This window comes from Melopsittacus undulatus, chromosome 9 (assembly GCF_012275295.1).
Source record: "Melopsittacus undulatus isolate bMelUnd1 chromosome 9, bMelUnd1.mat.Z, whole genome shotgun sequence".
Lineage (NCBI taxonomy): Eukaryota > Metazoa > Chordata > Aves > Psittaciformes > Psittaculidae > Melopsittacus > Melopsittacus undulatus.
In genome coordinates this window covers 23,768,555-23,794,206 of record NC_047535.1, presented here as the reverse complement: position 1 = coordinate 23,794,206, position 25,652 = coordinate 23,768,555, and the positions used below count along the sequence as shown (strand labels likewise).

Genomic DNA, 25,652 nt, shown 5'->3' with positions numbered 1-25,652 from the left:
GGTGTGGAGAAGAGGGGAAAGCCTACGGCAAGGCAGCAGACAGGAGATGAACTGCCTTACCTGAGCTTTCCATGATTTTTACAACTTCTCTAGCACTAAAAGAAGCAAGAGAAGTCTTTACCCCATGCTGCTTCTTTAAACCACCCCAAATCAGGATGATACAAGCTGCAATTAATGCAGCACTAATACAAGAATTAGTGTAATCACAAAGGCTGAATGAGAAGGGTGCTAATTGCTGGCTACTGACATACTGCAACCTATCAACAGCCTATTAGCCTCAGAAGTGAGGGAGGTTTCTTATCAACACCTTGTATGATCAACATGTCTTGGTCAAAACAACTTCCTATGGAATAAAAATTAGGTGTGTGTTGTTTCTCACCCATTGTAAGGGATATTGCTGAGGCAGTTGAAAAGCATGGAGACTTTGCTCTGGCTGCAAGTGTTAGGCATATGGAAGATGTGAGGGAGACAGAAGGGCTCATTGTTTTCTGCAATTCCCTTACTCTTTGTAAACATTATGAAGGATACTTTGGGAATTCCTAAAACCCAAGTATTTCTTAAACTGCAGTTGGGTGTATATTTGTTCCCATACTCCTTCTACTACCTTTTCATATATATAGATAGATACAGATATATATATAGATAGCATCATTCCATCCCAACACACCCAGTCAGTTGCCAGCACTGATAATAAATACTCTGAGCAATGTAGTAATATTCTAGCCGCTCCAGCCACTGAGCCGGCTTCATTTGGAGCTCAGCTCAGATGCCTCTATACAAATGCCTGTAGCATGGGGAATAAACAAGAGGAATTAGAGATGTGGTCACAGCCCTACATAGATGTGGGCTATGATATAATAGGCATCACCGAAACATGGTGGGATGGCTCCTTTGACTGGAGTGTTGGAATGGAAGGTTATAGACTTTTTAGAAAAGACAGGCCCAGTAGGAGGGGAGGGGGAGTTGCCCTTTATGTTAGGGATAGGCTGGAGAGTATGGAACTCTGTCTGGGGACAGGTGATCAGTTAACAGAAAGTTTGTGGGTCAGGGTTAAGGGGAAATCGGTGATGGGACACATTACTGTGGGGATATGTTACAGACCGCCTGATCAAGAGGAACCTGTGGATGAAGAACTCTACAGACAAATAGGAAGAGCCTCACACTCGCAGGCCCTTGTTCTCATGGCGGACTTCAACCACCCTGACATCTGTTGGAGCGACAGTACGGCCCGGCACAAGCAATCCAGGAGGTTTCTGGATTGTGTGGAAGGCAACTTCCTTCTGCAAGCAACAAAGGAGCCAACGAGGAGAGGTGCCCTGCTTGACCTCGTGTTCACCAACAGGGAAGGGCTTGTTGGAAATGTGACTCTCCAGGGAAGTCTTGGATGCAGTGATCACGAGATGGTCGAATTCAAGGTCCTCAGGACAGTGAGAAGAGCGTGCAGTAAGCTCACTGCCCTGGACTTCAAGAGAGCAGACTTAGGCTCTTCAGGAACATGCTTAGCAAGGTTCTATGGGATATAGCCCTAGAGGGCAAGGGGGCCCAAGACTCTTGGTTAATATTCAAGGATCACCTGCTACAAGCTCAGGAGTGTTGCATCCCGACTAGAAGGAAGTGCAGCAGGAGGGCCAGGAGACCTCCTTGGATGGATAAGGAGCTGCTGAGAAAAATTCACAAGAAAAAAGAGGCTTATAAAAGGTGGAAGCAAGGACAGGTGGCCTGGGATGAATACAGGGATGTTGTCCGGGTAGTTAGGGACCAAGTTAGGAAAGCTAAGGCCCAATTGGAGCTAAACTTGGCAAGGGATGTTAAAGATAATAGGAAGGGATTTTATAGGTATGTAGCAGCTAAAAAACAGACTAAGGACAATGTAGGCCCCCTACGGAAGCTTTCGGGAGAACTGGCTACACAGGACTTGGAGAAGGCTGAGGTTCTGAATGGCTTCTTTGCCTCGGTCTTCACTGGCAAAGGCTCTGACCGCAGCACCCAAGTCTTGGAAGGCGGACACAGGGACTGTGAAAACCTAGACCTTGGGCCCACTGTAGGAGAGGATCTGGTTCGAGACCATCTTAAGAACCTGAATGTACACGAGTCCATGGGACCTGATGAAATCCATCCACGGGTCCTGAAGGAGCTGGCAAATGAAGTTGCAAAGCCACTGGCCATCGTATTTGAAAAATCATGGCAGTCAGGTGAAGTTCCTGACGACTGGAAAAAGGGAAATATAACCCCCATTTTCAAGAAGGGGAAAATGGATGACCCGGGGAATTACAGACCAGTCAGTCTCACCTCTGTGCCTGACAAAATCTGGGAGCAGATTCTCTTGGAAGGCATGCTAGGGCACATGAAAAAGAGAAAGGTGCTTGGTGACAGCAGCATGGCTTCACTAGGGGGAAATCCTGCCTGACCAATCTGGTGGCCTTCTATGATGGGGCTACAAAAGTGATGGACAGGAGTGGAGCAGTTGACGTCATCTACCTGGACTTGTGCAAAGCGTTCGACACTGTCCCACACAACATCCTTGTCTCTAAATTGGAGTGTCATCAATCTGATAGGTGGAGCACTCAGTGGATAAAGAACTGGCTGGATGGCCACACTCAAAGAGTTGTGGTCAACTGTTGGGGGTCGAGCATGGGCGCTTGAACAGGCCTACAGCAAGCTGTGAGAAAGTGAACTTATGACCCCAAGTTAAAAGAAGAAGAAGTGTCAAGATCAGCAAAACAGGAATGCAATAACAGGATGCCAGTAATTGCAGAAGCATGATGTAACGCTAAGCTGAAGCGAAGGTGTGAAACCAATCAGGAGAGGTAAAGGGGAGTGTGTATCCCTCGTGGGCAAAGTGAAGCAGCCAATCAAGTAATGCGTGATCGCGTGTAAGACAGTATATTAAGAGCAGCCTTGTAATCAATAAATGGAGCATTTTGTGAACCTACATCGTATCGGTGTTTTCTCCCCTCCACCTGGCCGCAGCAGTCAACGGTTCAGTGTCCGGCTGGAGACCAGTAACGAGTAGTGTCCCTCAGGGATCGGTGTTGGGACTGGTCTTGTTTAATATCTGTGTTGCTGACATGGACAATGGAATTGAGTGTGCCCTCAGCAAGTTTGCCGATGACACCAAGCTGTGTGGTTCTGTTGATACGCTAGAGGGAAGGAATGCCATTCAGAGGGACCTTGACATGCTTGTGAGGTGGGCTGATGCCAACCTCATGAAGTTTAACCATGACAAGTGCAAGGTACTACACCTGGGTGGAAGCAATCCTAGCCACAGCTACAGGTTAGGCAAAAAGGAAATTCATGGTAGTCCTGCAGAGAAGGACTTGGGGGTGTTGGTCGATGAGAAAATGAACATGAGCTGGCTTCAGTGTGCACTCGCAGTCCAGAAAGCCAACCGTATTCTGGGCTGCATCAAAAGGAGAGTGACCAGCAGGGCGAAGGAGGTGATCCTGCCCCTCTACTCTGCTCTCGTGAGACCTCACTTGGAGTACTGTGTGCAGTTCTGGTGTCCTCAACATAAAAAGGACATGGAACTGTTAGAACAAGTCCAGAGGAGGCCACGAGGATGATCAGGGGACTGGAGCACCTCCCATATGAAGACAGGCTGAGAAAGTTGGAGCTGTTCAGCCTGGAGAACAGAAGGCTGCGTGGAGACCTCATAGCAGCCTTCCAGTATCTGTAGGGGGCCTATAGGGATGCTGGGGAGGGACTCTTCATTAGGGGCTGTAGTGATAGGACAAGGGGTAACGGGTTGAAACTTAAACAGCAGAGGTTTAGACTGGATATAAGAAAGAAATTCTTTACTGTTAGGGTGGTGAGGTACTGGAATGGGCTGCCCAGGGAGGTAGTGAATGCTCCATCCCTGGTGGTGTTCAAGACCAGGTTGGATGAAGTGTTGGGTGATATGGTTTAGTGTGAGGTGTCCCTGCCCATGGCAGGGGGGTTGGAACTAGATGATCTTGAGGTCCTTTCCTATCCTAACTATTCTATGATTCTATGTATATGTATTCTATATATACACCTTATGGTTCTTCACCAGTAAGAATTTTTATTACAATGCATCCATGCTATGTTACTTTGTTCTAAGGAAACAGAGATCACATTGCAGATACAGGGGGGTGATGCAGCGGTATTTGTCACAACTAGCTTTGGGGTAGATTGTGTCTGGCACTTCCTCTGGCCACCCACCAGAGGAGCCCAGAGTTGTGTTGTAGCCACACAGAGCCAATGCAGGCTCTCCTTTGACACTTTCTTACTGATAGGGTTTATCTTCACTTCATAGACTTTTGGCTTCCTGAAGAGCTTCCTGGGTACAAAGCAGAACAAGCACAGTTGCAGGGTCCTGTGGAGACAGTGTTCTCACAGGAGAATGGATATTTGGTACATGAGCTCTGAATAACTCCAAGGGATACAGCAAGGCCATGGGAGGCCTGAGGAAGCCTAAGCAAGCAAGATAAGAAGAAGCTGGAATTCACTGAGTGATGAGAACTGTGGACTGTTGGCAAGCGTTCGAGGTCAAGTTCTCACACCTGTGCTTAACCAATTATATGTTAGTCACTAAGGGTCTTCAAGACAAGTATCCAATCATGATATGCCAGATTGCTGTAGGTGTGTAAGCAACAGTATATAAGGAGTTAATGCTTTGCAATAAATGGCTTTTTGTCTGATCATATTGGTCTCTGACTGAGTCCGTTCTGCGGCAGGGTCCTGCCTGGCATCTCGAATTCTGTGAGCAGTGTATCCCAATCTAGAGCAATTGTAATTAAGTCAATTTTAAAAAAATGTTGCTTAAAGTCACTGAAAAAGTGATTTCAAATTCCCATTGGGAAGTTCCTTAAAGAATGTGATCACCATGAGTTGAAGGAGTGTTCTTCACCCTTTAAAAATGAACAGTGAATATCCCCAGCATTCCCCATGTATGCCATTTTTCTTTTTAAATGCTTTGTGTAACAGTTGAGTTCTTTCCATCAAGAGCCATGGCCTGGCCAATGGCAGGGTGCACAGCAATGCTCTCAGGAGCTGCGTGGCCTTGCTTAGCTACATTTTCCTATGTCTGTCCTCTTGTGATCATGGCATCTTTGTCATTCAGCAGCTGAAACTTCTCTCTTACTGGAGGGAAGTTTATTATGCAGGCATAAGGAGCTGGATTGTACTAGCTGCCTGCATGTGAAAACAAGAGCTGGTATTAATTCATGATGCCTAATACAGTTCATCTCTATCATGTGCCATGATATTGGAGAACACATAAAATGTCCTAACTAGTTATCCCAAGACATCTCTATCTAAACATCTCATGGTGCCATTGAGGAATTTCATCTGAAGGCCTTTGACTCTGAAGGAGAATTTCTGAATTGTTCAAAACTATTAAAGCTTATCAAACCTAAAAAGCCTGGAATAAAGCCAGGTCATTTAGTAATGGGTCACATAGTTGTAGTTCCTTTGCTTCTCTTGATTGTGCTCAGCTCAATGTTGCTGTTGGAACTCCTTCAGGATCTCTCTTGAGGTGTTGTTACATTGCACTTAGAAATCTAAAACTAGTACAGAAATAGGAAAATATTGGAAGGGATGATGGATTTGAAATGTTTCAAGTATGGTTCATGTCATGATGGTTATTCCCACAAGGCACACCTCACTTCACTGAACCTCTCACTTCTCTTGGAACAGCAGATCTGTTCCTGGTCATTGCAAATGCTACTTGTCCAGAGGCAGCAGAAGACTCATGCCCTTGCTTACATTTTAAGTGCCCAGCTTTAACCTGTTAAGTTACTACTTTGTTAACTAGTAGTCAGATATAATTTTTCTGTTGATTTAAACCAGATTTCTATATTGACCTTGCTCTTTAGAGAAGGTTCTTTCAAGGAACTTGAATTTCCAGGTCTATTTGTTTTGAAGCAGCTTGAATGTCCTTACTTATAGTGCAGTACCTTTTATAAAGATGCTGCACTTCCAAGGAACATGTGATGTGTACCTAAAGGACATACCAAGGGTTCTGATTAATCTTCTCTCATAACACTGTTGGACTGGACATTAGTCCCTTCCTAGACTTTATTCCGGTAGGAATTCTCCTTTCTACTTATTTCAGTATTTTACTAGGAAATAGTAATCCACTGGAAACTGTAGCAATTGTTACCTTGTCAATGGGAAAGGTTCATGAGGACATCAGAAACAAAAAGATGTCCCAAAACCTGAGATTCAGTCTTTCCCTGGTAGATTGCTAATGTTTATTACACTTTTATCACCAGCTGAGTGCCAGGTGTCTGAATGTATTCCTATGGAATGTGCTTGGAAAATGAAGAAACGAATTTTGTGTTTTACTTCACTGCTTTCTTGTGTATTATAAACAGACTAAATATCACTCATATTACCAAAGCACTCACAAATCAGAACAGAGCAAAGACCAACTAAATGTGCTCATCTGAACATGCTAATTATTAGATGAAAACAGGTTTTGTGTATCTGGTTGTTCCTAGGAGTGAACATTATGAAAGCTGTACAAGTTACACACAACCCGGCCTATTTTGATAGGTAAGGGAGTGTTAGACTTCAGGTTGTCTCTGTAACTGGCAGTGAAATGATGAAATTTCACACCATATATACATTTATAAATATGTTCTGGGAGAATGGATGCAAATTAACTTGGAGAAAAACCTGAGGCAATAAGGTATGTGTTATTAATGAATCGTGTTTCTGTTCTGTGCTTATGTTCCCCCAGTTAAGGAGATGGCTGCACCTCTGGCAGCACCTGCAAATGAAACACTTGTCTGAAAGCTTCTCTTGTTACAAAAAGCACCTCCTGGTGCTAAATGCTGTTTTCTCCATGCTGATAATGACTTGCAGATTGTCTACAGTGCATGGGAGTAAATCAAGTCTCATGGCTTCCTTCCCTGGTCATGGGCTCACAGTGCCAGGAAGAGTCCCTCTGGTGAATGCGAGGCTATTTAAGGTCTGTTTTCATTAAAGCCTTGCTGGGATGTGTATAATCTGAGCTCTGTTGCTGTTTTCTACATCTCTCAGTTTGAAACTCGTGTGACACTGCAGGCACAAAGTGGTGGCTAGTGGTGTCATGCTCTATTGTTTTAAAAACTGAGGACTGCAGATAGCTGTAATTCAGTAAGGGAGGACTTACTTAGGCTAATAAGAGGGAAGACAGACTGTGAGGAGAATAATATCTTTAAGGAATTTTCATTTCCTGCTGCTCTGAGCGAAGCAAAGGAAGAAAACTATATCAGTTTCTGAGCTATAAAAAGCACAGACCTTTTTCTGCTCTGCTGGATTACAAGAATCAATAATTTCACATTTTCTATACATCACAGAAGTAAATGCCTGATCTCAGGCATGTCACTACAGCACAGTTCAAAGCCCTCAGGATAAAAGAGATTACAGTAGCACAGGCTCTCTGAATGAAAAGCACTGATTAAAATTTCTGTAGAAAATCATGTAATAATTTTGAATTATACTGAACATTTTTCCAAGAAATTTCCAGTCCTAATATAAATTAAAAATCCCTTTTCTATATGTTCCTTTAAAAGCTTTTCATCCCTAGTTTATCTGTAGCACATTCTTTCTCTTTCAAGTCTCAAATCAAAGTAGTTGTAACACAAACTCCCTGTGACTTATCTCTGTGCTGAGGGTGTCCTGCCCTTTGAGGAGGGCTGTTCTGCATCTCACGCATGAAACAAGCCGAGCTGATGTGCACACTGCTTTTTTTGTCTACAGAGGACAGGCTGTCTTGACAAGAGATGGGGGTGAGACCTTGGAGGTAGCTAAACTGCCTCCATACACAGGCACACGTCAGTCCTGGTCAAACCTACTGGGACTATTCCAACTCTTGCATTATTCCATCTCCGGGCAATAGCTGGGAAGTTTCTAGGAGGTTAAAATAATACTTGCAAGTTGCATTGACTCTTAATTTGGTATTGTACTGCTTCACCTGTCAGGCAGGGGACCCAAAGGTTATATCACTGGTGCAAATTATTAATAACTGGGTGCATAGTCCCAGTTTTCATAGTATCATGAATTGGCTACCATTGACTTTTTTCTCCAAGTTCCCTGTTTCTTGATACAGAAATCCCCTTATGTTTTACCACTCATCAGGGTTAAGTAATTTCCTGGAAGATCCCTGGACTTTAAAAAGATAAATCCCATGAGCAGCCTGGAACGAGCTCCCAGAAGGACAAGGCTGTTATCTGAATCCTGAAATGGTCTGAAATGACCAAAGCCTGTTATAACAAAGCATTTCTCTTTGAAGGCAGTCTGTCCTCCCAGAGGTTCTGTCTATGATTTTCAGTGTGAGATGAAGAACACACTGTCTGTCTATGATTTTCTGGATGATGAAGAACATGTTAAACAGACCAAACCTTGAGAGTTAATAGCTTGTGCCGCGGAACGGACTCAGTCAGAGACCAATATGATCAGACAAAAAGCCATTTATCGCAAAGCATTAACTACTTATATACTATTGCTTACACACACCTACAGCAATTTGGCATATCATGATTGGATACTTGTCTTGAGGACCCTTAGTGACTAACATATAATTGGTTAAGCACAGGTGTGAGAACTTGACCTCAAACGCTTGCCAACAGTCCACAGTTCTCATAACTCAGTGAATTACAGCTTCATCTTATCTTGCTTGCTTAGGCTTCCTCGGGCCTCCCATGGCCTTGCTGTATCCCTCAGAGTTATTCAGAGCTCATGTACCAAATATCCATTCTCTGTGAGAACACTGTCTCCACAAGCTTGCTGGTTATTTATTGTAACAATGATTGTAACTGTGCTTTCAAGCATGCAGCAATTAGTAAACTCCCTTTCCACAGGACGCCAGCATTATCCATAATATTGTCAAAACCCTTCAAGTTACACTTTGTCTTAACAGAGGCAAAATGGTGTGAGGGGAAAACATTTCCTTTGTCTTGGGGAAGTAGAGCTATCTGTTGAGATAAAACACCAGGACACTGCATGAGTTGGGTGGCAATTCATCCACTTTATCACCTTCATGGTATATTGGGCCTAATTTTGAAGGATTCCAAGAAATGTAGAGAAGGTTGGGTTCTGTATGCCCTGTAACTGTTTTCTGCTTGTTATGAGTATGCACCTTTATTCTAAGAGACTTTGGTCATCTTCTTGTGTTTGCTGCTGCTTGTGCCCAGTGTCCTGCTTCTCAAATATGTAAAGAGAAGACTGGAACTCAACAGAACTTTTAAATGAAATATCTTTCAGCCGAAGCTGGGATATTCACAGCTACAGGTTGGGCAGAGAAGAGATTCAGAGCAGCCCTGCAGAGAAGGACTTGGGGGTGTTGGTCGATGAGAAAATGAACATGAGCTGGCTTCAGTGTGCACTCGCAGTCCAGAAAGCCAACCGTATTCTGGGCTGCATCAAAAGGAGAGTGACCAGCAGGGCGAAGGAGGTGATCCTGCCCCTCTACTCTGCTCTCGTGAGACCTCACTTGGAGTACTGTGTGCAGTTCTGGTGTCCTCAACATAAAAAGGACATGGAACTGTTAGAACAAGTCCAGAGGAGGCCACAAGGATGATCAGGGACTGGAGCACCTCCCATATGAAGACAGGCTGAGAAAGTTGGAGCTGTTCAGCCTGGAGAAGAGAAGGCTGCGTGGAGACCTCATAGCAGCCTTCCAGTATCTGTAGGGGGCCTATAGGGATGCTGGGGATGGACACTTCATTAGGGACTGTGGTGAAAGGACAAGGGGTAATGGGTTCAAACTGAAACAGGGTAAGTTTAGGTTAGATATAAATAAGAAATTCTTTACTGTGAGGGTGGTGAGGTACTGGAATGGGTTGCCCAGGGAGGTAGTGAATGCTCCATCCCTGGCAGTGTTCAAGGCCAGGTTGGACAGAGCCTTGGGTGATATGGTTTAATGTGAGGTGTCCCTGCCCATGGCAGGGGGGTTGGAACTAGATGATCTTGAGGTCCTTTCCAACCCTAACTATTCTATGATTCTATGATTCTATTCTAGCAAATGTGTGGATGTGTGTTCATTCAAAAGTTAATGATTTTTTTTGGTTTTAAATAAAAATATTTCCCTTTTATGTATTCAAAATACAATTTCAGGACAGACTGAATTTTGTGAAATTTCACTTTGTTTCACATATTGCAATGATGGAAAAAGATAATGTGAACTCCAAAATTGCTTCAAAAAGTTTCTTTCAGAGTGTCTAGTGAACCAGAAACATCATTACTTGCTCAGCTCTGTATCTTCTCTCACACTGTAAGGTTTCGCAAGCCATTCACCTTGAAAAGTCTTCTGGCAGAAAACTGGTGTGCAAGGAATGTCCAAAATGCAGCACAGATCATTCTCCTGTGTATCTTGAGCCTAATCCATAAGGAGATAATTACCTTTCTACTAAAAAAGATACGACTGAACAGCAATGCAAGGTCCTATTTTCCTATCCAGAGATACTGTTTGCGTACAATCTTTTTAAGGCCCTTGCTAGGGTAAGAGGAGCTTTAAACTGACAATGGGGTACATTTAGATGAGCTCTTAAGCAGAAGCTCTTCCCTGTGAGGGTGTAGAAGGTGTCCCTGCCCAAGGTACAGGTTGGAACTGGATGAGCTTTGAGGAACTAGATGGTCTTTAAGGTTCCTTCCAACCCAAAACAGGCTGTGATATGATTCTATGACAGTGTTAGGCCCCATGTAGTTTGTTTAAAAACTGTTAGAAACTTGTTGGTGTAATGAAGCTACAAGCAGATGTTTCCACAGCTGGGTGTACCTCCTCTGCCATGAGGACTGCCCACGTGCAGGCACCTCCTGGGGTGTTTGGCCTCCACAGTGACAATTCCTTGGAGCATGGTGTTATCAAAAGTAACAATTCCAGAATGTCCAGATGGTAAATCCATGCTATAAACAGTATTTTCTATTAAAGAGTGAGTCCTACATGGAAACAGGTACATGTCTAAATTGTATTTCTGTTTCTGCTGGAGACAAACAGAACCTCACCCCAGCAAGAGTGATCAGGCATCAGTCTAGACATGCACAGCACTTCCTCGGGTGTGTCCAGGAGAGTGTTCCTCTGCTGCTGACCCAGGAAGGTAAAGGCATTACCGGGGGCCCATTGGGAATCATCTTGCAGGTGGGAATCCAGCTTCCTGTACCACCAGAAGAGGGAAATAAAAGCAACAGACATCATGGCTAGCCAGGGAGGAGGAGTAGGTGTTTTCATGTCATTTTTGGTGGTGAAAAAACAAGTAATTGACATTTGGAGAAGTGTGTGTATCATAGTTGAGATGTGAATGATTAATGGGAAGGTGAATATGAAAACAATTTACAGCATCCAACAAATGCAGAAGCTAGTCTGCAAGTTTAATTTAAGCTTAGAAGTTAATTTAAATGAAAATAACAACATGTTATATATGTATCTAGTTAACCAGAGAACACTCAAGTTCTAATTAAGGACCAAGCAGTAAGTCGTCAGTAACATGGAAGAAAAGGTAGATATGCTGAAGTAATGCTGAAGCAAGTGCACAAAGGGCTGGAATGAAAAGAAATGTTAATTAAAAGATAATGTCAAAGGGATAGAATGTTTTCTTGGGATAACAGTCTCCTGTTGCTGAATAAATACCAAGGTGAAGTCCAGGCATCCATCAAAACTGAATGCCATGCCAAATGCAGCATATTTTAAAATGAAAGACATTTATCTGGAACTCTCATAAAGAGACAATATTCCTCATGAGAAAAGAGTGCTTCTGCACATTTATCCTTGGTTTGACAGATACTGCTGCTATTGAGGGACCATTCTTCATAAGGGTATTATCGATTTAGCTGTACAACTGCATAAGAAATGCTTTTTGTATCTATTCAAGCAGGGTTAGCGAAGTACATTTAGAAACTGGCTTCTGACTTGAAACAAGCTTATTATTCTTGTGTGTCTGAATCAGCAATGGTGTTCTTGGGGTGAAGCTTTGATGTGACAAAACCAGTGGGAATTCTGCTGCTCAGGTACGTACCACCACTATTTCACATTTGCTTTCCTCATGATGCTGCTGACCTGCTGTGAATCCTCATCTTGCTAACTTTATTTTGTAAGAAGAATCCTGTTTTCCCATCCAGAGACACTGTTTGTGTGGAATCGTTGTGAGGCTCTTGACAGGCCAAGGGGAATGGCTTTAACCTGCTAGAACAGGGGAGACTGAGATGAGCTCTTAGGCAGAAGCCGTTCTCTGTGAGGGTGCTGAGGTGCTGGCACAGGGTGCCCAGAGAAGCTGTGGCTGCCCCATCCCTGGCAGTGTTGAAGGCCAGGTTGGACACAGGGGCTTGGAGCAAGCTGCTCTAGTGGAAGGTGTCCATGCCCGTGACAGAGGTTGGAACTGGAAGCGCTTTAAGGTCCCTTCAACACAAGCCAGGCTGGGGTTCAGTCGCTCTGTGATGCAAACTCTTGGCAGCAGACAATGTGCCATCAGTCCTCCCAGCGCGGAGCCCAGGCCCTGCCCTCTCCCACTGTTGGCCTCCCCGCTAGTGCCACAGCTCCGGGCCTCGGTCCACCCGCCCCGCGCCTGCCCGGCCGCTCCTTGTCCCCGCCCCGCGGCGGGCGGGGCCGCAGGGGCTGTCGGTGCTGGGCGGCGGGCGCCCCGTTCCGCGCGGCTGGGGGATGTGAGTACCGCACCGTGCGGGGCCGTGCTGGGGCTGGCTCGGGGCACGGGTGGGCGCTCCTCACTTGGGGGCTCTCGGGGCTGCAGGAGCGCTCGCCCGGGCTCGGAGAGGCCTTCCCGGCTGCGCCGCCCGCGCTTGTCCCCGGCAGAGTCCTGAGGTGGGCCCGGCGAGGAGGACTGAAGCTGCGGCATCGTCGCTTCCGTTCGCCGCGGCCCGCCCCGACAGGTGCAGGGTTTAAGCCTCCCGAGCCCGGTTTCAGGCCAACACGGGGAGGGCCTCGCTCTGCTCTCCTCCCAGTGGCCCTGGCCCAGGTGTGCTGGGCCCCTCCGAGGGCAGTGCGCGGGTCGCTGGGGAGGACCCGAGGGAAGGTCCCTTTCACATCTAGTTCTATAGAAGCCGCCTTCTGTTGCGGTGGGAGGGAAGGCTCCGCCGAGCCCTGGCTCTGCTGGTGGGCAGCGTGTGGGGACAGGGACTGCAAGCGGCTGAAAACCTCCATTGTGCTCGTGTCTGGCGTGCTTGTTTGGGTTTTGATGGATTTTAAAAGGGTGGTTTTGAGCATGTTTAGGCTGGAAATAAGTTTTTTTTTCCCCTGTTTGTATTGTTCATCTGACAAAGATGCCTTTGTCTTGCTCGGTAAGTTGTGAAGCCTTTTGGAAACTTCAGCTAAATTTGAGGGCTCAGGGGTCTCGGCTCAGGACCAGGGGCCTTGGGGTGGAGAAGGGAGGTGGAATGGCCTGAGAGTGGGCACAGACCCCTCCTGGGACCCTGGCTGCCCACTGACACTGTGTGCCCACAGGCATCCACTGCACCCCGGGGGTGCATGTTTGTGAATGCAGAGCACGGCATTGCTTGCCCCTTCGGTGGACAGGTTGTGAAGGAGGGCTCCGAGTTGGCAATGCTGTCTCCCCTTGTACCTGGGGAATACAAGAAGTTGGAGGAGAAGGTGAAAGAAAGCATTGGTAGGGGTTACACTCGTGAGATCTAGAGTTGAGATTATGTCCTGTGGTTGTATGGTACACAGGTACAGACCCAAGTGTCTTTACTTCTGCTGGGCTGGTCACAAAGTAATCTGTTGCTCCAAGGAAAGGATCCTGGAAGTCTTGCCAGCCTTGTTTTGATGGAGGTGTCCTGTAGGAGCAGTGTGATTTGGCTTTTTCAATCGGGTTTGAATACAGGTTTGACCATGTGAGTCTAATTGTGTGTTGTTTGAAGATTATGTGGTCTGTAAACTGGACACACCTTCTAAGGGTAGAGGTTGATTGATAGACTTGATAGACTTGATTGAAAGACAAGTGGAGAGAAGCAAGTGTTTCCATAAATTAAGGTCTGCAATGAAGTGGGTATGGATAACTCATTAATGAGTAGTGTAACCGTACTGGTTGGAGGTGAAGGATGTTACTCTCCCTGACACCCTACTGTTGAAGCCCAGTTAAATGACCAAGTGTTATGTTTTCTTCCGTAACTGTTGGACATAGCATCTTCATGAATCATTCCTGATGTAAAGGCAGTATTAGTAATGATTCTAGTTTGGGATTTTAGTAGAAAAACATTGGACTTTGTGAACAGTTGCTAACAGTGGTGATTAGTTTGGTTTTTGCTTTCCAAGGCCTCACAGAACTGAGTTGTATGAGGATCCCCCATCATCATGCTGGCCCATCGTCTATTCTCCTGACTACAACATCACCTTCATGGGACTTGAGAAGCTGCATCCATTCGATGCAGGGAAATGGGGGAAAGTTATCAATTTCCTGAAAGGTAAAACAATGCAAAGTACCTCTTAGACCAATGTTTGCACAAAAGCCAACAGAAATGCTGCACTTAGTTCAGGCTTATGTTAATAATTGCTGATATAATAGTGACTGTACGTCTTCATTGCTCCTTGTGTAAATTTAAGCTTCACTCTAATACTTTGTGGAGTGCTTTGGTGTTCTTATATATTTGCACACTTTAATCTTAGCAAGTTAAATTGATTGCAGCATTTCTAAGGTGAGTCAGATGTCATGTGTTACACATTTGTCGTGGTTTAAAACCAAACTGCACAGCTCGTCAACTAACTCCCCCCCCTTGCTCCCCCAACTCCTGGAGAGTTAGGAAGGAGAATCCAAAGAATGTAGCCCCCACGGGTTGAGATAAGAACAGTTTAATAGCTAAGGTATAACATAAATCACTACTGCTACTACTACTACAAATAATAATGATAAAGCCAATAACAAGTGAAGAGAATACAACACCTCACCAGCCACCGACCCATAACTCACCCCACCCTGCCTGACCGAGTACCGACCGATACCTCTTCCATCACCCCCAGAGCTCTCCCCTTCCGGGTCTCTCCCGGTTACATCCTGGGTGTGACGTGTTATGGTATGGAGTACCTCTTTGGCTAGCCTGGGTCAGGTGTCCTGTCTCTCCTTCCTCTTAGCTTCCCCTCCTCCCCTGGCAGAGCATGAGGCTCAGAAAAGGCCTTGGACAAACCAAACATTTGAGCAGTAACTACAAACATCAGTGCTATCAGCAACAGTTCCCAGCCTGAAAGTCAAAACACAGCACTGCACCAGCTACCAAGAAGGAGAAAAAATGACTGCTACTGCTGAACCCAGGACAACATTGATGAAGAACTTGTCTATGAAGTATTTAAGAGATGAAATTGTGATGTTAAAGCTAACGTACTACACGAGGGCCTTTCAAGGTCTTTAAAATGTATTTTCTGTCCCGCTCCACTGAATAATCCCACAGTCTGGTTTCAGCTCAGTCATGGTGTCACTGCAGAGTGAAACTCATGAACTGGGATTGGAAATTTCAAGCTCATTAAATGATTTGCTCTCCCCAAAGGCATGAATAGTACTAGTCAGAATAACTAGTGTGGTTCATTTCAGTCTGGACCAGAGCTTTACAAGACTGAGTAGAAAGGAGGAAGGAGAAAAGGGAGCATAGCAATATCTTAGACCATATGAAAATACTTATGTTCTTTGCAATCTGAATGAAAGTGTGAAGTGAGCAGAATTTCCTTGCTTGGCCTTTACAGGAAACATTCATGTGGGATGTCTGAGAACTGTTTCCACCGCTCAAGTGAGCACCAGACCCTTGTGTTTGAGCCCAGCCCAAGTTAGGTGCAGAATGTTAGAGCCTCATGGACATAGCTCAGTGTGCTGTGTTTTCATACTCAGTAGATTTCTAATGATGCCAACACTTTCTTTCAGTTCTAGATTAATGTATAAGAGCAGTGTTTCCTCTAAGTCTCCTATTGAGGGTAGCTGCTGTTGGCTGTTCCAGTTTCTTCTTCCTTTTCAGGGCCAAGCCTGGGTCTAAACCAACACAGACTTAGTTTTGTAACAATGAATGAAAAATCTTTCCAGTGTTCACTGCAAGCTTATAAATGTTTTGGCTTGCAAGACCTGAATTGCAGTTTGGGAGTGGTGTGTGAAGCTTCCTTGTGCTTCCAGTGCACCTGGTGTAGCAAGAACTAGCGCACTCTGTGAAACTACAGGTGTTAACGACCAGCTTGCTGTGGGATGTGACTTACTCAATTAGGCTGCAGACAGTCTGTTGGCAAATGGTGCTTTTCAGGCTGAAAGGTAAGTGCAGCTTGTATAAATTCATTCCTTATCAGCCTCATTCTGTTAATGTTTGGGAAGAGTTCTGATGACAGGAAGAACTTTCTGCGATTTTTTTTTGTTTTGTTATTTCTGCTTTAAACTAATGGGAATGTATAGGCAGAAGTGCATTAAGGAAATACAAGTGTCAGAAGCAAGGTTAGGATGAGGGCCTATGAAGTTTTGACATCTCTTCACCTAAGGTGTAAGCTTGCTCATCAAGGGAAAAGGCCAAGGTTGTCTTGCCAAGGTTGTCTGAGAGCCAAGCCTCTTCTGTAAGCCTTTCCGTTCATGTGGTCCTAAAGACTCCTCCAGCTGATGATCTTTCCAGTTTAGTATTGTCCTTGTACCTTCAGTCTGCCTTGTATTCATCTAACCTTCGTTAGACATATGTTAACACTCCACTGAGTAGCTGAGTTTTGGATCTTCTCTCTAACAATCTCAAATAATTTAGTCTTGGGTTCTGTGACCATTTTCTTAATTAATCAAAACCATTGCCTTTCTACTTCTGTAGGAAGGCTTTTCCTCCAGCTCTTCTGAGTGAAGTGTCCCTTTTTTTACTCCTAGTCTTTCACAGAAAATAATTTTTTCCTATTGTTTTCCTGTCCTCATTTTGTAAAGGAGAGAGATGCCACAGGATACTCCAGGGTGCTCCTGGTTTTCTTTGGCTCTGCAGCAACTCCTGGTGACAGATGATCTACCCTGTTACCTGCTGTCTTCCACAAAATCACCAGTGTGAACCTTCCCACACTTTCCTTCTTCCTCAGGAATGGCACTGTTAGCAGTGTGGTGTCTGTCTGAATGAATGAAAAGTTTCTTAAGCCTCAGTCAGGAGAAACACAAGCATGCCAAAACAAATAATTGTTGCAGGTGCTGTTCTTGTCTAACACTTCAGAACAAAACCTCTCACATGTATGAGTTGTTTTCTTCCTCCTGCAAGTGCAAAATTGGAGAAGAGGTACAGTCTTAGAAAGCTGCAGCTGTGCAGCAATTCAGTATCAACATTTGTCTGGGGAGATCAGCATGATGCCTTGTGTTTGTCATTTGGGTGATCAGATGCAAAGCAGCCTGGTTCTTCTGCACTTCTGGACTGGTTAAGCTGACTCTGACGAACTTCCTGGTAGGATATCCAGATGTATGCCTTCAGATTGATCTGTGATCACATTATGAGATTTTGGAATGATGTTTTGTAATTTGCTTTTATAAAATAAACTATCCTTTGATCTCTTAAGGGGAAGAATTAAGAGCTGATCATTGGTATTTCTTAACATTAAATGAAGGTAGAGGTGTGACAGAAATACCCTAGCTAAGCATAAGTGTTTGCTTCCATCAACATCCAAGCAATTGTTTTGTTTTGATTTTTTTTTAAAATTCCTTGGTTTAGGGAATTAAATACTAGCATCAACTGTGGAGTTTCTTAAAGCATGTTAAAGAATGGTGAATATTTGTTGCTATGAAACAGTGTATCAAGCTGTAGACTGATGGGAGTCTTGTGATTCTTTTGTATCTGTGCATCTCTGTCACTACCTGTCCTTTGTTTCAGTTTAAACAAGAAGTTACTATGGTTACACTCTGAAAACTTACTGAAAACGATGTTTATCATATACACACTACCCTAATAGCTTATGTGTGTGGAGAGTCTGTATTTGGAAATTGTGAACAATGAGTGAACAGAAGTTATTTCAGTGATTTAATTACAGATGAAGTCATTACGTTAAGGTCAAAGTAGCTTCTTTGGCAGGGTGGACTATGGGAAGTGATGGTATGCAATGCCAATTGATATTTTTCTCCTGTTTCAGAAGAAAAACTAATTGCAGATGACTTGATTGTACAGGCACGGGAAGCCACTGATGAAGATCTCTTGGTTGTTCACACAAGGCGCTACCTTAATAAATTAAAGGTGCTGTACTCATTCATGTTGTTTTTTCAAGCAGATTGTCTAGAATTAGTGTCAAAGGTAACAGATATCCTACTAGATTTATTACAGAATCCTCTTTTCCATACGATAACATGATACATTTTGGTAATATTTGATAACATTGTTATTGAGAAGACGGAAAGAAAACCATAGCCATAGTAAGCAATTCACACTAGAGAGGGATAGAGGGAAAAGGTGGTCTGTCATGTTAGATACATGAACATAAGGAAGATGTTAATGGTTGAGATGTAAATTATATTCTTAGTAGCAGAGTTTGTCTTCAACAGTGTAAGTTTTCATTTACTAAATTTTTCTGAAGTTGAAAATACATTGCAGAGCACTAAAATGGAATACTTCCTTGGATGTTTTTTAATATGGGGATTGCCCTGTGAGTTCAGGGTTTATGTACTCTCAAAAGAGCACTCACATGGGGATTCTGTTGTCAGTCTGTTGTGGGGGGAGTAATGACTTCCTACTTAGACACAGCCTGTATCAGTGGAAAATTGAGAGAGTTGAAAGATAGATGTAGGGATATAACTTTGTACATTATCTGTGTGTGAAGGTTTCCAGTACCAGCTTATATAAGATCATATTCACAGAGTTAAAGAGTATTCACTAAGCATTTCTAGATGAAACATCTGCTTGTTAAATGTAGCTTTAAAACATAAACTTGAGATCTCTGTGTCTGAATATATTAAGTCATCTATAGGTGGAATTAGCAGATGAGTGCAGGTGACATTGCTTTTATTTTGCAACTCTTGGAGGGCAGAGAAGGGATTTGTATGAGAAGTAATTTTCCATTTCATAATTCAAAGGGAGTTATTTTTGTCACCTTTGCCCTTCTGCAATGAAAGAGTACTTGTATTGCTGTTTCTGGAATGTCTTATTTTTCTGTGTAAGGGCTCTATAATTTGTGTCAACCTTTTTCACTCTTAGTCCTTTTCTGAGTTGTCTCATGCTTCTTTCTGTGCTATAAAGTTATATGGAATTTAATACATCATTAGATTTGATCTTACTGCAGCTCTTCTTGATATTGAGCTTTTAATTCCATTGAACCACCTACCTCTACTACTGAAGCACATCTTTGAAGTGGGGTGTAATGTGCATAGCACACTTTGGAATACTGTGATATTTTTATTACCTACAGGATGGCTTCACAGGGAATTGTCTGCATAACTTGTATCTTGGTGTTCAAAACCAGTACTGTGGTATGCTTTCAGGTGTGATGAACTGTGCGTCTCTCCTTGAGAGTATTTCCTGCAACTGTAGAAACTGGAAGATGTTGAATTGGTCAGGTCAGCAAATTCCTACCAGGCAGTGAAAATAGAAGTGCTTAGTTGCAAATTGAAAAGAACATGGCTAAACATGAAAAGGCCTCTGTATGGCTTTAGCCAAAGTCTGCTGTGCTTTTCTATATATAAATTCAGACCAATACAGACCTACCAATAACTCGTGTAGGTTTGTATTAGATCAGCTCTGAAGACTACAAAGGTGCCTGCCTTTCTGGGAATGCTTAGCTCTCTTAAAGTAATGGATCACTTGAGTACTTTTCATGTAAAACTTGAGCATGAATTTGATAGGAAGTGCTGTTTGGTACCTTAGCAGCAGCTGGAGGAGCTGGCTGGAGGCTGGTTGAAGAGAAACAAAATGGTGTGCACAAAGTAGATCAAGCTGTACTGGACATTAGGTCTGTGTTGGAAGGAATGGTCTCCCTTTTTCCCTGCTTTAGGTAGCATGGCATTTGGCATTTTGATTTGGGTGCTTCCCCCTCAGTTGTTCCTTAGAAGAGTTTAGATTTGCAGGGTATGGACTGGACTTTGGATAACTTGCTTGCATTACTTTTCCACTTACTGCCTCATTCTAGTGATACGTAAAATGATGAATTTCCTGCATAGCAGCATTATGAAAGTTTGGAAGAAGGTAGGCAATAATGCTAAAGCAGGTTTCAGAAAGTGCGAGTCTTCATTTGAACCATTTTTTGTATGTGAGAAGTTCTGTTATAAATGAGCAAATACTGAAGTGCAGATGAGGAGGGTGATGCTTGTGCATCAGTGGAATGCAAGAGGTGCTTTTTTGAAGGTGATCCAAAACAGATGATCCATCAGTTGAACTGCAAATCCAAGTCTGTTTTACATATTTCTAAATGTTGTAGGTTTAAATTAATAGTTCTGTTAAAAATATGAGGTTTTATACCCATGAGAAGTGGGTTGATGTGATTACAAAGAGTGTTGTCTGGTGCTCAAGTGCTTATGGGCTTTGGTTCTTGCCTGGTGGTGTGAGTGCCTTTGCCAGGAGACCTGAGGTACCTGCCTGCCTGCCTGTCTAGTGGTCGTGTCAGCAGGGTGCTGGAGAAGAGAGTTGGACTCTGGGGAGTGAAGGCAGTCGAAGCAGTCTCATAAAATACTCAGTTCAGCCCGCAATACCTGTGGCTGTGTTTGGCATTGAGATAAACCAACATGGAATGCTGCTTGGGCTGTGTGCACTGTGCTGGTGACTGCAGCTGAAAATGTGGGTTTAGTTTGGATGCTGTGGCCTCCTTCAGAAGTGCTCATGGTTTCCCTGTCCAGTTCTTCAGTGGATGTAGTGCTTGTGCTGTCAGCACTGTCTCTGCTCCCTGCGATGTGCCTTCTCCTGGCTCAATTTTTTTCAAGCTTCATTGGTGAGAAATTCATGAAGGTGAGTGGTGATTTACTACAAAATGTTAATTTAAAAGGTCATGAGAGCAGAAAAATGAATTTGATCCCTTTTACCTAAATTTTCATGTGCATGTTAATGTGTCAGGGGAGGTCTGTAGGAATATACAAAAACTGAACGAGAATAGTCATGGTGACAAGGTCTGGCAGGTTTCAGTGCTTACACTGCTGCCCAAATGCTGCAGGGCATTCTTTGCAGCTAAAGTGACTGGTAAAACCCTTCAGGGTAAGGTAGCATTTGGTTAGCAGTGATTTTTTTTTTTTTTATTTTTTTTCTTTCCTTTTAATATTTCCAGCTCATTGGTGGGAGACTGCACCCAAATTGTTTTTTGGCTGGTTGGTTTTTGGGTGGTGTTACCTGGCTACCATTGGTTGCTGCCAGCACAGTGTCTCATTTCCAGTGCCAATAGTGTGTTCCATACCTTGGAAGATTTTGTGGAAATTAATTTTCCTGCTCACCTTTATGGTACTGTCTGAAGTAATTCAAGCTAAAGACATACTTTTGATATCTTTTGAAGATGGTTCTAAATAGCTTTGTCTCAGGCAATCTTCTGAATATTACATCAGTTGCTTGGTGTTGGAATTATAAGTCCATGAATCTTCTTTTGAGCTGGGAGTAGCTGTAGGAACCGAAGATTTAAACACAGGTAAAATTTAGATATTAACAAATGAAATTGCACATTTCCTAAAAACCTGATGTGTTGTTGGGTATTTCATAATACTGGAATGCACTGAATGCGTAACACAAGGCAGTACATCAGGGGTTGGTTTTGATCATTAACGTGCTGTTTGTATTAATCCAGATATATCAGCAACTACTTTAGCTTTCTCTTCCTGATATTGGTTTTTCAGTTTAACTTTTAATCCTTGAGCACTAATAATTTGAAATGGTTTGGAAAGTCATTTAACCTTACTAAAAAGATGTTTTTGGAGTTAAGGAACTAAAGTTAATACTGGTAATACTTCAAAGATTAAGTCCTGCAAGAATATCCTCTTTAAATTTTTATGCTGTTAGAAAGTTTGGGTGTAAGCAAGGAAAACTACGAACTTCTGAAGCTGGTGATGGGTTGGTTGGTTTGTTTGGTTTTGTTTGATGTAACTTTGGATATAACCTTAGTTACTGCACTTAGCCACGTTTAATAATACGACCTAGTAGTTAACTGAGTAGGAGGTGTGTTAAAGGAGAATGTACCTCGTTAGGGGTTCACCTGGCTTCTTTACCCCTTTTAACAGGGAGTGGGTGTTTCATAAAATTGGAACTTAAGTTTATGCATTGAATTATTTATCTAGAACACAGGAAAGTAAATATTTTTTTTTAAATCTTCTGCTGTGAGCAATAGAAATAAAGAAGAGTTAAATGGAATTGATAACTAAAGAGGAAGTGAAGGTGTGTTATTAAATTTATATATGATACTCTTCCCTGAATCCAGACCAAGGTTTCATTTCTGTTCAGTTACATAATTACGTGTTTACAAAATGCTACCGGAGTCAGTCATTTGATGGTGGCTGAGTGAGAGCAAGTATCTACCAAAAAAAAAACAGTCACTGGCGTTATTCTGGTCTGTGCAATTTGGATGCAAAACAATAGTGATTAAACAAATAAAATGTGAAGGGTTGGTTCTCTGTTGTAGGAGACTGCTGTGTGTGAAGACTCGTGTTACAGAAGCCAACTGACAGCCTGGAAAATGTAATTAATGTAGTCCTCGTCTATGCAAAATCATATTTTATTTTTATAGTATGAAAAAGTATTCAATCAAATAATTGCTTTTAATTCCTTTTTATGAGTATGTACAGAGCTGTTCTGAGGAGTTACTGCAAGAAATGTTGGAAAACAAAATCAGCACATTGAATTAAAATAGCACAAAACTGTCCACAACTTGAGGCAATATATTTCTCTATTATTACAGTGGTGGTTTTGGGGAAGCATTTTAATTTGTCTGTAGCTGCATTCTTGAACTGCAAGATTTTTGTCACAGTCACATGACTCTTCCCCAGTATGTTAGGAATTCCACAAACAGTCAAGGACTGCATCTGAAGCAGGGAAAGCTGTTGGGCTTGGCACTGCTCTGTGAGCATCCTCAGCTGTGGACAGAAAGCTGTGCATACTCTCCTTGTACCATGTATGGATTTCTTGCAGTCACCACAAAGCTTGCAGCAGGGTACATGCTCATTTGAGTCTGTATTACTCCCACTTGTTCCTATTGAGATTAAAATATTTTAAAACTATGTTAAAACTTTGGGAGAATTTGTGATCATCATTCACATTTGAGATCAAATTGTGTTTTATCCAATGTGACCTTTTTGATTCCATTTTAGAAAAACAGGATTGAACTCAGTTCTTTACATTATGCTTGCTTAAAAGCTAAAATATCTTGCAAAAGGACTTTACCAAAATTGACTGTATTGCAATATAGTTAAGGTACTTCATTAATGTTGGAGACCTGATGATATAGTAACAGAATGTCTTACAAATATAAAAGTAGTAAGAGCTTAAAATGAACTATTCACAAAATATAGTTAGTATTTAACTTTATGAATAATGCCATCCCTCCAGCTCATCTCACTGTACTTTGTAGTTGAAACACTGGTAGGTGTGAAGCCAAAGCATTTCTAAATGTCAGAGAACCCTGAAATTGGCATGAGATTGTCCTTGGTTAAAATTGACCACTTGTACCTCCTATAATCTGTAAGCAGACAGCTAACAGCAGTTGGGCAGCAAATGTACTGAATGTAGTTAATTCCCTAATGCTGAAGAAAATAGAATCCCAGACTGTTGAAAGGGCCCTTAAAGCTCATCCAGCTCCAACCCCTGCCATGGGCAGGGACACCTTCCACTAGAGCAACTTGCTCCAAGCCCTTGTGTCCAACCTGGCCTTCAACACTGCCAGGGATGGGGCAGCCACAGCTTCTCTGGGCACCCTGTGCCAGCGCCTCAGCACCCTCACAGGGAAGAGCTTCTGCCTAAGAGCTCATCTCAGTCTCCCCTGTTCTGGCAGGTTAAAGCCATTCCCCTTGGCCTGTCCCTACAGGCCCTTGTCCAAAGCCCCTCTCCAGGTTTCCTGTAGCCCCTTTAGGTACTGGGAGCTGCTCTAAGTTCTCCCCAGAGCTTTCTCTTCCCTTCTAAAATGGGATTTATTTAGACTCTTTGTGCAGGGTGTCTATTTCATAATTCTCAGTACCTGACCGTTTTGGTATCGGATGAAGAGGTATCTTATTGCTTGTGACTAAGTCTTTGAATTATATTTAGAAGTGTTATCGCTGGTAGCAATGTTAGTAGAAGTTCTTTGAAGTAATGTATGTGTTTGCAAAAAAAACATTTACATATTGCAAATATTTTGTGTTCTAACCTTCAAATCACGTTTGTGATGATAGGACTTTTCAAGAAAACATTTCCTTGAAATGTTTTCCAGAAGTGTTTAATATGCTAAATAAATTTTAATCAGTTCTTCATGCTCAAATGCGCACTGTGCTTTCACTTCAGTATTGAACTTCTTAGTTGTCTGTTTTTCCTTTCTCCTTGGTATGTCCTTTTACTTGACACAGGAAACGATACTTTAGGCTTGAACAAGCATAGCCTGCTATTAATGCTGTTGAAGGACATGTTACAATTCTTCCTCCCAGTCCCAGGGATGTTAGATTTTCTGAAATACTGGCTTGCTGGAAAATTGCCGGTTTATTCCCATTTGATACTAAGGTCTGAAAAACCTGGCAATGGTGATAGGGAGTGATGATTTTCGTAGTTAACAACTTGAGGATGAATATATTTGGAGCTTACTAATAAGGACTGTTTGGGTCATGAGAGATCTAAATGTCATCATTAAGACAGACTACACTAACTGGAACTTCTTATTCCTCTCATTGTAGTGGTCATTTGTGGTTGCTACAATCACAGAAATCCCACCAGTTGCCTTCCTGCCCAATTTTGTGGTTCAGAGAAAAGTTTTGAAACCTCTACGGACCCAGACAGGAGGAACAATAATGGTAAGGTGATCTTGAGTCACTTTTATCCTATTTAAACTTGGTGATTGAAACACTATAAACCTATGAGTGTTAATACTGTGTGTAGCGCAAAGCCTGCGCAGGAAAGTGAGATATGCTACAGTCCTGACCATGAGCACAGTTTGCCACTTGTTAGCAGCTGCCCAGGAGAAGGGCATGCCCGATTTCATGGTCTGTAATTTGCAGAAGAGACCTGGCAGTAATAGACATGGACTTATGGCATATGCATAAGTGGAATTAGCTTCTAACAGTGTTCAAATTGCTGATACAGAAGCGGTTTTTAAAGCACGTGTTTGCCATAGAGCTGTGGTGCTCTATGGAAGGAGCTGCATGTTTTGGTGTCAACAGACATGTAGGTACTTAGTCTGCGCTGGAATCAAGGCTTCTTATTTTTAAATGCTTACATTCATTAATGTATCAATTTGTTAAAGACCTAAATCATCTGAAGAACATCAAAGGCAGTGCAGCAGTTTTCAGAATCAGTGAAGAAGGTTGAAGTCTGTCTTTGAAAGGGCCCAGAAGTTTGGTGAAGCAGTTTTCCAAGTTCTCTTTAATTCTGTGGAACTGATGTGAGATGACCTGGTGCTGCTGTCCCTGGTGTGTATAAGTGGGTCTGAGCACTAGTATCATCCCTCTTACATTTCACTGTGTGAAATGAAAGCAAAGAGCAAGTTTTCACCAGATTTTAAGGCAAGATGAAATATCCTGCTTTTCTGTTCAATTTTCTTTTTAGTGATAGAACTATTCAGTGCTTGATCTTTATCAGAAAAAAAGTCAACTTCATTCAGTATTTTAGTACTCTTGTTAAACCTATGTCCCATCCAGCTGCTGGATTTGCATGTGTGTATG

At 42.9% G+C, this 25,652-nt stretch overlaps 1 protein-coding gene across 3 annotated transcripts in view; it reads left to right on the top strand.

The window, feature by feature from the left end:
* Positions 1-12,548: 12,548 nt before the first annotated feature.
* Positions 12,549-25,652, top strand: part of HDAC11 (histone deacetylase 11) — a 30,255-nt gene continuing 17,151 nt past the window's right edge. Inside the window, exons 1-4 of one of the 3 annotated variants that reach the window (XM_031049267.2) lie at positions 12,549-12,603; positions 14,210-14,358; positions 17,993-18,093; positions 24,669-24,785. In XM_031049267.2, coding sequence (XP_030905127.1) covers positions 12,602-12,603; positions 14,210-14,358; positions 17,993-18,093; positions 24,669-24,785 — 369 coding nt within the window. In that variant the 5' untranslated portion in view covers positions 12,549-12,601. Of the gene's footprint in view, positions 12,604-12,700; positions 12,829-14,189; positions 14,359-17,992; positions 18,094-24,668; positions 24,786-25,652 lie in introns of those variants that run through there. The other 2 variants (XM_031049269.2, XM_005149365.3) reach the window with 2 other exon arrangements.